At 40.7% G+C, this 14,595-nt stretch overlaps 1 protein-coding gene across 1 annotated transcript in view; it reads left to right on the top strand.

Annotated features, from left to right (window-relative positions):
- Positions 1-14,595, top strand: part of ASB15 (ankyrin repeat and SOCS box containing 15) — a 36,916-nt gene that overhangs the window by 6,468 nt on the left and 15,853 nt on the right. Inside the window, exons 3-6 of the mRNA XM_044988293.1 lie at positions 5,006-5,139; positions 9,349-9,401; positions 9,488-9,619; positions 10,082-10,240. Of these exons, the coding sequence (XP_044844228.1) occupies positions 5,024-5,139; positions 9,349-9,401; positions 9,488-9,619; positions 10,082-10,240 (460 nt within the window). The 5' untranslated portion in view covers positions 5,006-5,023. The remainder of the gene's footprint in view (positions 1-5,005; positions 5,140-9,348; positions 9,402-9,487; positions 9,620-10,081; positions 10,241-14,595) is intronic.

The raw sequence follows: 14,595 nt of genomic DNA, 5'->3' as shown, positions 1-14,595 counted from the left end.
ACATATTGACATATTTATGGATTTCTTAATAAGAGCCTGGGGAAGAGATTTGGAAAATACACTGTCAGTCACTTTACTTTGTAGGCTTAAAAAAATCCTTTCTACTACCCTCTTTCAAAGTTCAACATTGAATTTCTTCCTCTTTTGCCTAACAAAGCCTGGAAATTGTCAGAAAAAATATTTGTCTACCTTTTTCTTTTGTGTGGGATCAAACTCCAAAGGCTTTGATAAACCTTTTTGCATTGTGAGGAGTTTCACAACTTCTCTGGAATTCTTCTATTAACAGTATGGAAGTGTTTATATTGCATTAGATCCTTCCAAGAATCTTGGTCAAATCCTCGAATCTTTACAGTCATCCTTGTTTGCACAGGGAGTGAACTTAGGACTTCAGGATTTGACTGATTGAACAGAAATGTTGCAAACAGGATCTTTTGCTCCTGGTTAAGCCTGTGCAGTGGTGTGAAGGGCCTTGGAACATGATTCTGTACCCTGCTGACCAGTTCATCAGATATTCAGCTGGTGTGTGAATCTTTTTTTAAATAACTATGTTGAAGCCTGGCTCTGAGACACAAAAGCAGGGGGAGGAGACTCCATTAGAATATCCCTGTCTATTATGAGCTACATAAAGTCTGCTGAGCAGAAAAAAAAAAGATTTATGTGTCTGCAAAAGCTATTTTTTATTTTTGGAAGTTATTGCTGTCAGAGCTGGCGGTCAAAGCAAAAGATGTGTATGTTTACCTTTAAAGGCAATGGGGCTGTGGTGGTGTTTCACTTGCCTTCAGAGAGCCCACCCTCATGGATGACGGTGTTGGCCAAGAGCCTTATGTCTGAGCATTGGGAGAGGTGTGAATTCATGCTCAGTGCTAGTGTGATAGTATTGCAAAAGCCTGAAATTGGAGTCCTGCAATGACACTTTTAGCGTCTGAGTCATCTTGACTCTATGCCATTATTGATCAGTTTTTGTTTCCTCGGGTCTATCACAATATGATAAATAGTAAAGCATTTAGGTATGGGGTTGCAGCACTTGTGTATGATGTTTTTAAAATCAATTTTTAGTTTAGTGCTACAGTGCAAAACATCCGGTGCACAGACATCAGGTTAGCACTTCATGTGTGAAGAACTGCTTTAAAAAGTGACCTACAAATCCTTCTGACAAAATTACAGCCGCATTAGCAATATGCTGGATGTCCCCCTTGTCCATTCTAGGAAAAGTAGTCAACATAATGCTCATTTAATTTGATTGATTAATTTTTGTGCAGCACTGACAAAAGTAAGGCACTGTGAGAGTGCTAATTGGTAGGAGTGGTAGTTTAAGTTCCACAACTTCTAGTCCCTCTTAGCTAAGCCCCACTAATATAAAGACCAAACATGCCCTAAGCAGTTGATGTCAAAAAAAAAAAAGGATAGAGAATAAGACGGAGACTATCTTATTGCCCTTATATAAATCCATGGTATGCCCACATCTTGAATACTGCATACAGATGTGGTCTCCTCATCTCAAAAAAGATATACTGGCATTAGAAAAGGTTCAGAGAAGGGCAACTAAAATGATTAGGGTTTTGGAACAGGTCCCATATGGGGAGTGATTAAAGAGGCTAGGACTTTTCAGCTTGGAAAAGAGGAAACTAAGGGGGGATATGATAGAGGTATATAAAATCATGAGTGATGTGGAGAAAGTGAATAAGGAAAAGTTATTTGCTTTTTCCCATAATATAAGAACTAGGGGTCACTAAATGAAATTAATGGGCAGCAGGTTTAAAACTAATAAAAGGAAGTTCTTCACACAGCACACAGTCAACCTGTGGAACTCCTTGCCTGAGGAGGTTGTGAAGGCTAGGACTATAACAGGATTTAAAAGAGAACTAGATAAATTCATGGAGGTTAAGTCCATTAATGGCTATTAGCCAGGATGGGTAAGGAATGGTGTCCCTAGCCTCTGTTTGTCAGTGGGTGGAGATGGATGGCAGGAGAGAGATCACTTGATCATTACCTGTTAGGTTCACTCCTTCTGGGGCACCTGGCATTGGCCATTGTCGGTAGTCAGAATATTGGGCTGGATGGACCTTTGGTCTGACTCAGTATGGCTGTTCTTATATTCTTATGGTCTTATGTCACATCAGTCACAGAGATCTTGATGGAACACAGAGCTGGCCTTTAGTGTTAGGTATTATTTGGTATACTGTTTTATTTTTCAAAGTATTTAATATTTACATTTTGTTCCTTTTAAGATATAAAATACCACATTTTAAACTTTGCAAAACTGAAGAATATAGTAAAAAGGGAATTTACGTGACTCTCTGCAGAAGGACAATTTTGCAATTGTTATTTACTGACAGGGTTTATTATTTGATGTACTATCACTAGCAAAATGCATGCTACAGGATCAGAGAGCTGGAGCAGTGCTGGCACTAGACATAAGCAGACTAAGCAATTGCTTAGGGGCCCAAGCATCTGAAGGAGACTCCCCATTAATGATTAGTATGTGTTGTGGGGGATGGGAGGGCCCAAAATATTCCTGCTTAGGGCTCCCAATGGGCTAGCACCAGCACTAAGCTGGAAAGCTAGATAGGGTGAATTCAAACTTAACTATAGTTAAAAGATGCAGTAGATCCCATTATTGATCCACTCAGACAGCCGACTGTCCCTCCCCCCCACACACACACACACTTTGGTAACAGTCACTAAGAGCCTAACCCTGAGAGGTGTCGAACACTGCACTGACTTGTGTAAAGGCATTGTGAATGTCTAGGCCCTCTCAGAACTGCAGAAATAATGCAGTGACTTAAAATTCATAGTATAGTTATTCAGACCATCCAGTGATACAGATTGGCAATTCAGGGAATAAAACAAAAGGTCTGGATGTGCTTCAGGGTGCATCTTGTCTGTGGCACAAATTATGAGGGTTGTGGACAAGGGGTACTGCCCCCCACCCCAGGATGGCCACCTTTTCAAAAGGCAAAAGTGGGATACCTGCAGGAGCCCTGCCCCCCTCTGTGGCCCCACTGCTGCCCCTGCCTTTGCCTGAGGTCCCACCCCCTGCCCGTCCTCTTCTCCCAAGCTCCTGCCCCTTCTCTTTCCGTCAAGGTCCCGCCCCCTGGCCAGGCTGGAACTTGGAGCCCAGGCTGCTGTGGGGAGCCTCAGACCTTCCACCTGCCCTGGGCAGGGGGCTGGGGTGCCCAAGAGCAGACCCTGGCCCATGTTCCTGCCCCCCGGGGCATGCCACTAAGGGCAGGTGGAGGGTCCAGGGCTCCCCACAACAGCCTGGTGTCTGACAGGTATTTTGAAATAAATGACCAAAAATAATTGAAACTTGTGTGATTATATTGTGTTATTTTGACAAATAAAATATGTAGAATTTTGCAGAATTTGAAAATGTGCGCAGAATTTACAAACATAGAATTATGTACAAAAAATAACTGAATTCAAAAATAAAACAATGTAAAACTTTAGAGCCTACAACTCCACTCAATCCTATTTCTTGTTCAGCCAATCGCTCAGACAAACAAGTTTGTTTACATTTGCAGGAGATAATGCTGCCCACTTCTTGTTCACAATGTCACCTGAAAATGAGAACAGGCGTTCTCATTGCACTGTTGTAGCCAGCGTCACAAGATATTTACATGCCAGATGTGCTAAAGATTCCTACATCCCTTCATGCTTCAACCACCATTCCAGAGGACATGTGATCATGCTGATGACGGGTTCTGCTCGATAACAATCCAAAGCAGTGCGGACCAATGCATGTTCATTTTCATGATCTGAATCATATGCCACCAGCAGAAGGTTGGTTTTCTTTTTTGGTGGTTTGGGTTCTGTAGTTTCCACATTGGAGTGTTGCTCTTTTAAGACATCTGAAAGCATATGTCACACCTCATCCGTCTCAGATTTTAGAAGATTTCAGATTCTTAAACCTTGGGTCAAGTGCTGTAGCTATCTTTAGAAATCTCACATTGGTACCTTCTTCGTGTTTTATCAAATCTACAACGAAAGTATTCTTAAAATGAACAACATGTGCTGAGTCATCATCCGAGCTCACTATAACATGAAATATATGGCAGAATGCGGGTAAAATAGAGCTGGAGACATACAATTCTCCCCCAAGGAGTTCAGTCACAAATTTAATGAACGCATTATTTTTTCAACAAGTGTCATCAGCATGGAAGCATGTCCTCTGGAATGGTGGCTGAAGCATGAAGGGGCATATGAATGTTTAGCATATCTGGCATGTAAATATTTTGCAATGCCGGTACAAAAGTCCCATGCGAATGCCTGTTATCACTTTCTGATGACATTGTAAATAAGAAGTGGGCAGCATTATCTCCTGTAAATGTAAACAATCTTGTTGGTCTTAGCGATTGGCTGAACAAGAAGTAGGACTGAGTGGTCTTGTAGGCTCTAAAGTTCTGTATTCTTTTGTTTTTGGGTGCAGTTACCAAACAAAAAAAATCTACATTTGTAAGTTGCATTTTCATGATAAAGAGATTGCACTACCGTACCTGTAGGAGGTGAATGGAAAAATACTATTTCTTTTGTTTATCACTTTCACAGTGCAAATATTTGTAATAAAAATAATAATATAAAGTGAGCAGTGTACACTTTGTATTCTGTGTTGTAATTGAAATCAATATTTGAAAATGTAGAGAAACATCCAAAATATTGAATACATTTGAATTCATATTCTATTGTTTAACAATGTGATTAACACTGTACTTAATTGTGATTAATTTTTTAATTGCGATTAATTTTTTTGAATTAATCACTTGAGTTAACTGCAATTAATTGACAGCCCTAATTTAAACTGAAAACAAAGGGGCTTAACTATGATATAGTAGTGTCTACATAGGATGTTACTGTGCTGCAAGCTGATGCATTCACATTCTGGACTTCTATATAGTGACTTGCCATGAATACAAGCCCTCAGAGTGAAGTATCATTCACCGTGAATAAGAGTGGCAGAATCTGGCCCCTAACAGTACATTTTTCAATTTTTTTTTCTTGACAACAGCTCAATCTTTCATATAAGATGATGGAAGGAAATGAGGACTCTATTGAAGACCATCTCACTGCTTATGCAATTCAGCTTAGTATTCAAGAATCAATTGAAGCCAGTCAACCAACAACTTCCCATTACCATGAAAGGTACTTTAGTTAAAGTCAGAAAACACATACATGTGATGAGAAAATAGCAAATTCTTTCAGTGTTCTCAACAGTTGAAATTAAAAATTTCTTTATGTCATCTTAGCATTTTAATTTTAGTTTGGCTATTATCTGTGTTTGTGTTTACAGCCAGGCCCTGTATGAAGACATGACTGAATACAGCAAACCACAATATAACTCTCTTCATTAGTTACATGCTAGTAAATAATTCTCTCTTTGAAGAAAATGGATGATGCTTTGTTTGTACTCTCTGGGTATGTGTGATAGGTTTCCCCCCCCCTGGGGTGCCACCTGATGTATTGGGGTACCACTGAGCCCTCCTGTTCCACCAGCTGGGGCTCCCTTACACTGTCCTGCTGAGCCAGGCCCTCAAGCAGCACACACACAGGTAGGGACACACCCAGCTGTAGAAAGACACAGACTGAAATAAGCAGTACGGGGGAGGCTTCAGCTAGGGAATTGCCCAGTACTCAAGTGCACACCCCCTCTGAAGTGTAAACCCAAAGTTGTATTGTCTTATGCTGCACAGAGAACAATACAGCATAAGCTCATGAAATCCTCCTCCTCCCTCAATGTGGAGCAAGATATGCACAGCTCCCCTCCCCCCCTCATTATGAATTCTACAAATTAGAAAAAACAAAAACAAGTTTATTAACTACAGAGAATAGATTTTAAGTGATTATAGGGGATAGCAAACAGATCAAAGCAGATTACCCAGTGAATAAAACAAAAATGCAATATAAGCTTAAAATACTAAAAAACTGGTTACAAGTAGTATTTTCTCACCCTAAATGTTGTTTTAGGTAGTTTGCAGAGGTTCTTGCATGCAAGCTGCTCTTGCTTGCAGCTTAAAACTTCAGGTATTTCTTTCACAGGCCAGACACCTTCCCAGCCTTGTCTCAGTCCTTCTCCCCACCTTTGTCTTTGTTTCTTAGATGTTCAAAGCAGTCATCAGTGAAGAACGAATACTGATTATGTCACTCCCTGGCCTTAAATAGGTTTTATATATGGCAGGAATCCTTTGTTTTTCAGTGTGGTTCTCCCCAGTGTGGAAAAATACTGGTATTGTAACACTGAGTCCAGTACCAGGTAATATGATCACATGACCCTCCAGTGTCAAAGCAGCCATGATTCAAAGGCTGTTCGTAGCATCTCAGGTAGGTGGGAGATTAGCATCTTCAAAGACCTATTTTTCTCCCTAATGGTCCATTGACTGTCCCCAGCTAGCCAAGCAGACTGATTGCATTCAGTCTGGTGGGCGTTCCCCAATTGCAAATACTTTTGTAGTACAGATGTATAGTCAATATTCCTAACTTTAGATACAAAAATGAGACATGCATACAAATAGGATAATCATATTCAGCAAATCATAACCTTTCCAATGATACCTCATGCCTTATCTTGCACAAAACATATAGTTATGCTTTAATCATATTATAACACTATATCTATGAAGATTATGTGATGTAGTGTCACAGTATGTCTACACTGCAATGTAAGCCCAGGGTTAGGAGAACTCGAGTTAGCAGACCTGGAGTTTGTTAACCTAGTGCCTGAGCATCTACACTCATTTGTAGCCCCAGGTTAGGAATTATTGACCTGTGGGTCCCAGCATCTACATTGCATTATGCAGGTCCAAGTCCGACCACCCATATCCCACACTTCCTAATGCTCTCTCAAAATGTGACTGCTCTAGCCCTTTGTTTGTGGTGCAAGCATGGGAAAACTGGACTGTCCACCAAACTTGTCTGTCCAGAGGACAAAGTCAGTCAGCCATGGGATCGTGGAATACTTCTGGCGGACTCCCAGAGCACAAGTCCAGTAGTGCTGCGTCTACTCTGCAAAGCAATAGGTCTTGAACCCTGGGTGACTCAGGCCATGTCTACACTTACCAGGGATTGATGCTGCTATGATTGATGCAGGGGGGGTCGATTTAGTGGGTCTAGTGAAGACCCGCTAAATCAATCACAGAGCACTCTCCAGTTGACTCCAGTACTCCACCAGAACGAGAAGAGTAAGATACGTTGATGAGAGAGCATCTCCCATTGACGCAGCGCAGTGTAGACACCTTTGTAAGTCGACCTAAACTACGTCAACTCCACCTATGTTATTCATGTCGCTGGAGGAGCATAACTTAGGTCAACTTACCCCAGTAGACAAGGCCTGAGGCTCAGACCTTCCACCCCACTGGGTTCCTGGGCCCAGGCCCTGGATTAGTGCGGAGTGTGTGTAGATGGAAGAGGGTTTAGGCTTGAGCCTGAGTTCAAACCCTGGTATTACATTACACTGTAGACATACCCTAAGTATTCTATAGTTATAACCACATTTAAAAGGCTTTCTGGGGAGAATTCTGCAAGTGTACAGAAAATGGTGTAGCAGCCACACTGACACATATATATTCTGTAAAAGAAACATTAGGTCTTGATGAAGCACAGATTTATGCATATGACTAACTTTATGGATGTGAGTAAGTCCCATTGATTTCAGGGTTGTGTCCTTAATGTGCATTCAGAATCTAGAGCTAAGAAGCTCAATGCAAAATACATGTCTATGTTGGTGGGAAGAAAAGGAAGAGCTCTGTGCAAGGACTATTGGGCATAAGCCCAAATGTGTAGAACATACCTCTGACTCATAGACTCCACCTTATAGCAGAGGTCTTGCAGAGCAGCCTGTGCCAGGTATTGGGAAGACCCAGAATACAGGAAGACAACTTCTGCCTCATGCCTCCATCACACCCCATGGATTTTCTGATGGATAATTGTGCAATGACTGCCAACATTTCACCCAATTATAGTAACTCAAGAAATTATATTTAACTATCTGATTTCATAGCACTTCCACTCAGAAAATTCTCACTGAAGTCAATGGGAATTACCCACACAGAGGAACTGCAGGACTGGACCCTAAAACAGCAAAACTGATAAAACTGTAGTACAGTTTTATTTGTTTTTAAATTGTGAAAAACAAAATTGAGTTTTGCATTAAAGACATGGTTAGTATTTTAAAAATCATTAGTATATATTAGCATAGATTGTTTTCTATTTGAGCCAACTGCCCTTAGATATGACATGTAGGTAGCATTTCTGTTGTAGATGTTGAGTAAAATTTTCAAAAGTGCCTAAATGATTTAGGAGCCTACAGGTCACATGGGCTTTCAATGAGACTTTGGTTTCTAAGTACCCACATCACTTTTGAAAATTGGTCTTCATTTTCTAAGTCATTAAGATGCTTTTGAAAATGTTACCTGTTAGCTACCCCTACTGATGAAACAAAACTTGGCTTTAATCGGAGTTGTATGGCAAAACCCCACCATATGTTTCTGATCACTATAAATTGAAGGACTTTTTGTAAAATGCTGTACAGTATTTGAAAATGAAGGCGAAGGCAGACAAATGTTAACCACCCAATTCAATTTATGACTTTGATCCTATAATGGGATCAATGGAACTCTGAGAAAGTAAGGGTCCACATGTGGTTCCTATTTCCTATTGCAAAGTCAGAGCCTATTTCTTCACTGAAGACTGTCAAACAGTGCCACTGTCCATTTTCATCTATGATTTGGCTGATTCCTATTATTATGCTGTTGTACTTGTTGTTATAGTATCTCAGGGTCCTGGCAGCCATTGACATTTTTACCACTGTATCACATATATCTGCTCTGAATAGGTTTAAATGGCATTGTTAAAAATGTTGGCAACTGTCTATATACATTGGAACTGTATTATGTTAGCTGCAGATAGAAACTTCAGAAAAAAGGCTAGCATAGACACAACCAAACAGACCTATCACTGGTCTGAGGCAGAGCCTAGGTAACGAGTGGGGGGCATGTAGGGATCATATGCCACACCCAGATTTGCTGCTTGGCTTGTACTGAGCATGCTCACATGGACTAAGCAGGCTCAGTAACACTGCTGAAGTCGGCTGCCCCCACTCCTACTATTGGCAGGTCCGGGTCATCTTTGGCCTGAAGCCTGGGGTCCAGAGTCTGTTCAGATTCTCATCCTGTATCTAACATTCCTGAGTCCTCTGTCAGGTCACATAGTGAATCAGGATTTGTAACTGAGGTGATATAAACCTAAAGTTGAAAAGCAGTGGATTAAAACCAGGTGATTAAAACCACTAAAAATTGTGCTTTAATGTAATGTATCTATATTGTGTATAGTTGATATCTTTTGTCATCCCTTCAACAGATTTGTACCACCCAGTGATCAAAATAGGAAACTTATAGCAGCCATAAGACAAGGTATAAATATTGAAATAAAATATTCACTGTGCAAAGCACTGAGCTTGTTCTATTTTTTTTCAGATATGCACTATTTTTTGTTTCAGGTCAAGTATTTGATCTTCAGAGCTATGTGAAACATAAATATGCTTTGGATGAAGCTGATGAAAGAGGCTGGTTCCCACTTCATGAGGCTGCAGCTCAGCCAATTCAGCAAATACTTGAAATCATTCTGGATGGTAAGTGAGCTCAAGACACCCCATAGGGCTATGAGATTGGAAAGATACAAGACAAGGAGCAATAAATAGACAAACACAAGAACAGAATCAATAACTGCAAAATGTATGAGAAAACCCTCCACTGTTGCACGGCTTGGTCAGTCATATGGGCCAAATCCTCTGCTGGTGTAAATTGGCACAGCTCTGTTGACTTCAGTGAAGCTCCACCTATGTACACTGGCAGAAAGGTTGGTCTGTTTTGAATGACTTTGTTCAGAAAACTACAATTATTCAGAGAAGAGCTGCATGAGCTAATCACTGACTACAATAGTCAGCCATGTGGCAGGACTAACTAGTAAGTCAAAGTTTAAAATAGTTGTAAATTCATTTTCATGCAGATATTTATAAACATGGCATTTGTGTTATGTCCTAGATGCTTGTCATTTTAATTTTGTGTTTTGTTTTCTACTTTCTGAACTCTAGCATCTTATAAATCAATGTGGGAATACAAAACATGTGATGGAGAAACACCTTTAACTTTGGCAGCAAAAGCTGGTTTTGTGGAAAATGTAAGAACGTTATTGGAAAAGGGTGTTTGGCCTAATACCACAAACAATAAAGGAGAAACTCCTCTTCTCATTGGTAATTCCTTCTTTTCTATGAATTAAACCAACATGAATAGCAGAGTTTTCAGTGTTCTAAACTATTCTATCCAGTTCCTGCATTCCCCAAAGCCAACCATAACAAGGGGATCTGGGGCCTGCTCCTGCAAACCCTTGTTCATGTGATTAGTCCTTACTCGACTATTCCAATTGGCTAAAATGGCTTAGTTGCTATTCAATTTTTAGAGGGAAAATAAAAATGGATTATGCTGCCACTATATAATGTTAATTTTGCTTGAGTAAATTTTCAGGATTAATTGTTGACTTTCTGGTACCTATGGGTATGTCTACACTGTAATGTAAGCCCAGCATTCGAACTCAAGTTTGAGTCTAACCCCCCTTCTGTCTACACACAAATTGTGCTAACGCAGGGCTCAAACTCAGGGACCCGGGACCCCACAGGGGTGGAGGGTCTGAGCCTGAGTCAAGTTGTGATTCAGGTTCAAGTCCTGTTGCTTTATAATGTAGATATTGCCCCACTGGATTCATGCTCTGGGAGTCTGCAAAAAATATTTCACAATCCCACGAGTCAACTTTCTTTGTCCTCTGGACAGACAAGTTTGGTGAACAGTCAAGTTTTCCCATGCTTGCACCACAAACAAAGGGCTATAGGGGCCACATTTTGAGAGGGTGCTAGGAAGTCTGGGATATGGATGGTAGGATTTAGCCCTACATAATGTAGTGTAGAAACTGAAGCCCCAGACTGGGACTCAGGGTTCAATTCCTAACCAGGATTACAAATGACTACAGGCACTCAAGCCTTAGGTTAACAAATCCAGAGTCTGCTAACTCAAATTCTCCTAATCCTGCAGTGTAAACATGAGTCTGATCCCTCACTCTTGAAATCTGTGAGAGCTTTGCTATCAACTGAAGTGGGTGTAGGAAGAGACCCTGCATGATGTTATAGGGGCATGTTTCAGAAGTGGTCATGTTAGGTTTCTTCCCACTGTAATTAATTTATGTCCTTAGAGTTATAAACATCAGACAAAGGTAGGTGAAAATAATGAAAGAAATATAATCTTAAACTGAACTAATAGAATTTGGACTAAGAAAGTACAAGGAACACAGTTATAAAAAGGAGTTGATCTATATGCTAAACAGAAGGAATACCTTTGTACATTCAGGAAAAGTACTTCAAAATAACTTTAAGTAATTAGGAGTGTGATGGGTTGGGTCACAGAGACCCCTTTGAGTCTGCCACCTGATGTGCTGAGACTATCTCTGAGCCTGTTTTCCCTGCCAGCGTGGGACATCAGTACCCTGTCTTTTTGAGCCTGCTGCAAACACAGACCCAAGTCTGAACCATGGCCCCAAAAAGCTTCAGACTTAACTAAAAACGGCTTAGAAAGTGCTCCTGTCTCTAGTACCCAGATACCCAGTTCCCTATGGGATCTAACCCCCAAATAAATCTGTTTTACTCTGTATAAAGCTTATACAGGGTAAACTCATAAATTGTCCACCCTCTATAACACTGATAGAGAGATATGCACAGCTATTTGCTCCCCCAGGAATTAATTACTTACTCTGGGTCAATTAATAAGCAAAAGTGATTTTATTAAATATAAAAAGTAGGATTTAAGTGGTTCCAAGTAATAACAGACAGACCAGAGCAAGTTACCAAGCAAAATAAAATAAAATATGCAAGTCTAAAGTAGATTAAAAGCGTTGTAATTATACCTTATAAGAGACTTTTTGCATGATGCATATTCCAGTTATATTATATTCACACTCATTTACATATATTTATAAAATCATATGGAGTGCAAAGTCATAAGGAGTCCTCTGTCTTTAAGAAGTTTCACCAACAACCTTTCACTAAGAGACTGCCAAGGCATCTTGGGGAATTTCCACTCTCATGCTGTATGAACAACTGAGGGGGTAAATTTACTGACACTGAGTTTGTGCTGAACATTTTAAAAGAACCTTTCTGTAATAGAGATGAGAGATTTATATTTCAGAAAGGCAACATTTGTCTCCCTGCATAAAGTATTTTCTATTCTTTGTTTCACATGAATTACAAAAGTAACCTTTATAGTCTTTCATCTATTCTCCTGAGAGAAAACTAGGTATGGACCCCAAACTTTGAATAGATGCTATTCCAATATTCCATCTTTTCTCGTTCTCTCCTGCTACCGTTTCAGCAAATCAGAGCACTTTGTCAACCTAAATTCCAGCACCAAACTCCCACCTATGAGTCACAACAAACACTCAGTTGGGTGGGCTGGCTGTCTTACAGCTCGAGTGAATTTGAGATGCAATCAGACTCTGATCAAATGATTTCTGGAATGTGTATCCTGAGTTGCCTTGAAGATTTGGGGCAGACATCACAAATTCTAATGCACCTGGTAGAACATTCTTATATTGGTTGCAAGGATTTGACCAAAAGATGCATTTGCTTTTTGCAACTATTATGTTATGTAACAGAACACAGAGGTTGTCCCACATATAAAAAAAAATAGTTGCACCTGGAAGTTCTATTGCTTTGTTTTTCTGGAGAAATATTGTAAAGCATTTTATTTTTGTTAAAAACAACAAGGAATCTGGTGGCACCTTAAAGACTAACAGATTTATTTGGGCATAAGCTTTCACAGGTAGAAGAAGTGGTTTTTTTACCCACAAAAGCTTATGCTCAAATAAATCTGTTAGTCTTCAAGGTGCCACCGGACTCCTTGTTGTTTTTGTGGATACAGACTAACACGGCTACCCCCTTATTTTTGTTGTTCCATTTGATTAGGTAGAACTCTTCTTTTTAAAATTTTTCATATGAATTTAGTGCATATAAAAGATGCAGGGTTGATGTTCCTGGAAACTGAGTTTGTTTCCTTATTTACAGAATAGACACAGCACAGGCAGTGGCAGCTGAAATTTTCCTACACTGCCTTGCCAATGTGCCTTATCCCTGAAACAGAGGGACCATCTGTAGGTGGAAGCAGATAGTTCTTTTCTGTACATGTTTAGTTACCCAAAGTCCTTTGAATGGAAAGACTCCCATTGACTTCACTGGGCTTTAGATCAGACTCCACAGGCCAGATTTGTAAAGGTATTTAGGTGCCTAGAGATGCAGATAGGCACCTAATGGGATTTTCAAAAGCACCTGCGTGCCTAACTCCCATTGATGTCATTCTACGTGACAATCTGCATCTTAAAATGCTATCACGGGGCCCTCTGCTCACCACACCTGAGGCCTCCTGATGGCCACTCTGGGGATTAGCTCTTCCAGCCCAATGTCCTTCTTGCGGTTCCTCGGCTCCTTGTCTCTCTCTGTCTGCAATCCCTCTCTTGCTCCAGGAGTAGCAGCTTCTTCTTTGTGACTCAGCCCTCCTGCCAGGTCACTATGGTGTTTCCCCTTCCAGGAATACTGGAATATCAACACCTTCCTCGCCATCCCAGGCAATCCTTAAGTCCACTGCCCTGGGTGGTCCACTTACTCATAGAACACATGGCCCCAGAAAGCCTCCAAGTTCACTGCCCAAATTGTGCCATTCACTCAGTAGCTGGGAGGGGAACCCAGGTCCACCCTCTACTCTGGATTCCAGTCCAGGGCCCTATCTCCAGCAGCAAAGATCCAGACAACCACAACCCATCCTGTCACTCGGAGTGTTTCCTACCTCACCTTCTCCACTCCTCTAGCCAAATCTTTTCCTCTGGGTCTACTAGACAAATCCTTCTTCTGGGGTCTAAATCTGTGTATCCCTTGTTCCAGGGAGAGAGCCTGCAGCCCTCTTCCCCACAGCCCTCTTTCTGCTACCAGCTCCCTGGTTTTATAGAAGCCCCACCTGTTCCTGTACAGGTAAACTTCCCTTAATTAGGGCTTGCCTCTCAGCCTAAATATTCCCCAGTTTGCAGCCTTACAGGTTAATTGGCCTATGTGGCCTAAATTGACCCCTTCAGGACTAATGTGGGGGAACATACCCCATCAGAGGTGCCTAATTACCTTTAAAAATCTGGCCTCATGTGATGGCTCAAGGCACAAGTAATGGTCAATAGCCCAAGTGAGGGTTTAACTAGAGGCTGCACAAATTTTAATGAAATCTTGGATGTTTTACAAATAGTTGTTTATGACTGTGGGTGGCCTACTGGAGAATATAATGGAATTTTATTATTTTTACAGGATTTGTCAGGAGTAGTTGGGTATTTTCACTTTCAGAAAGAATTTGTGGAAAATGCTTGCTACAATTACTAAGAATTAACTAAGTTCAAAGCCAGATTATTCTTTTGGAAAGTCTTCTGCTGATATATTTAAATGAGCTTTACCCTATATTAGTAATTTAAGTGCACCAGCTTCCAGCTCTTGTTGAAAATGAAAGTACTCAAGGCCTTATGAAGAAAATCAAT

The sequence above is a fragment of the Mauremys mutica genome, chromosome 1 (assembly GCF_020497125.1).
Source record: "Mauremys mutica isolate MM-2020 ecotype Southern chromosome 1, ASM2049712v1, whole genome shotgun sequence".
NCBI lineage: Eukaryota > Metazoa > Chordata > Testudines > Geoemydidae > Mauremys > Mauremys mutica.
Note: the sequence above shows the minus strand (reverse complement) of the source record. Positions and strands in the feature narration are given on the sequence as shown.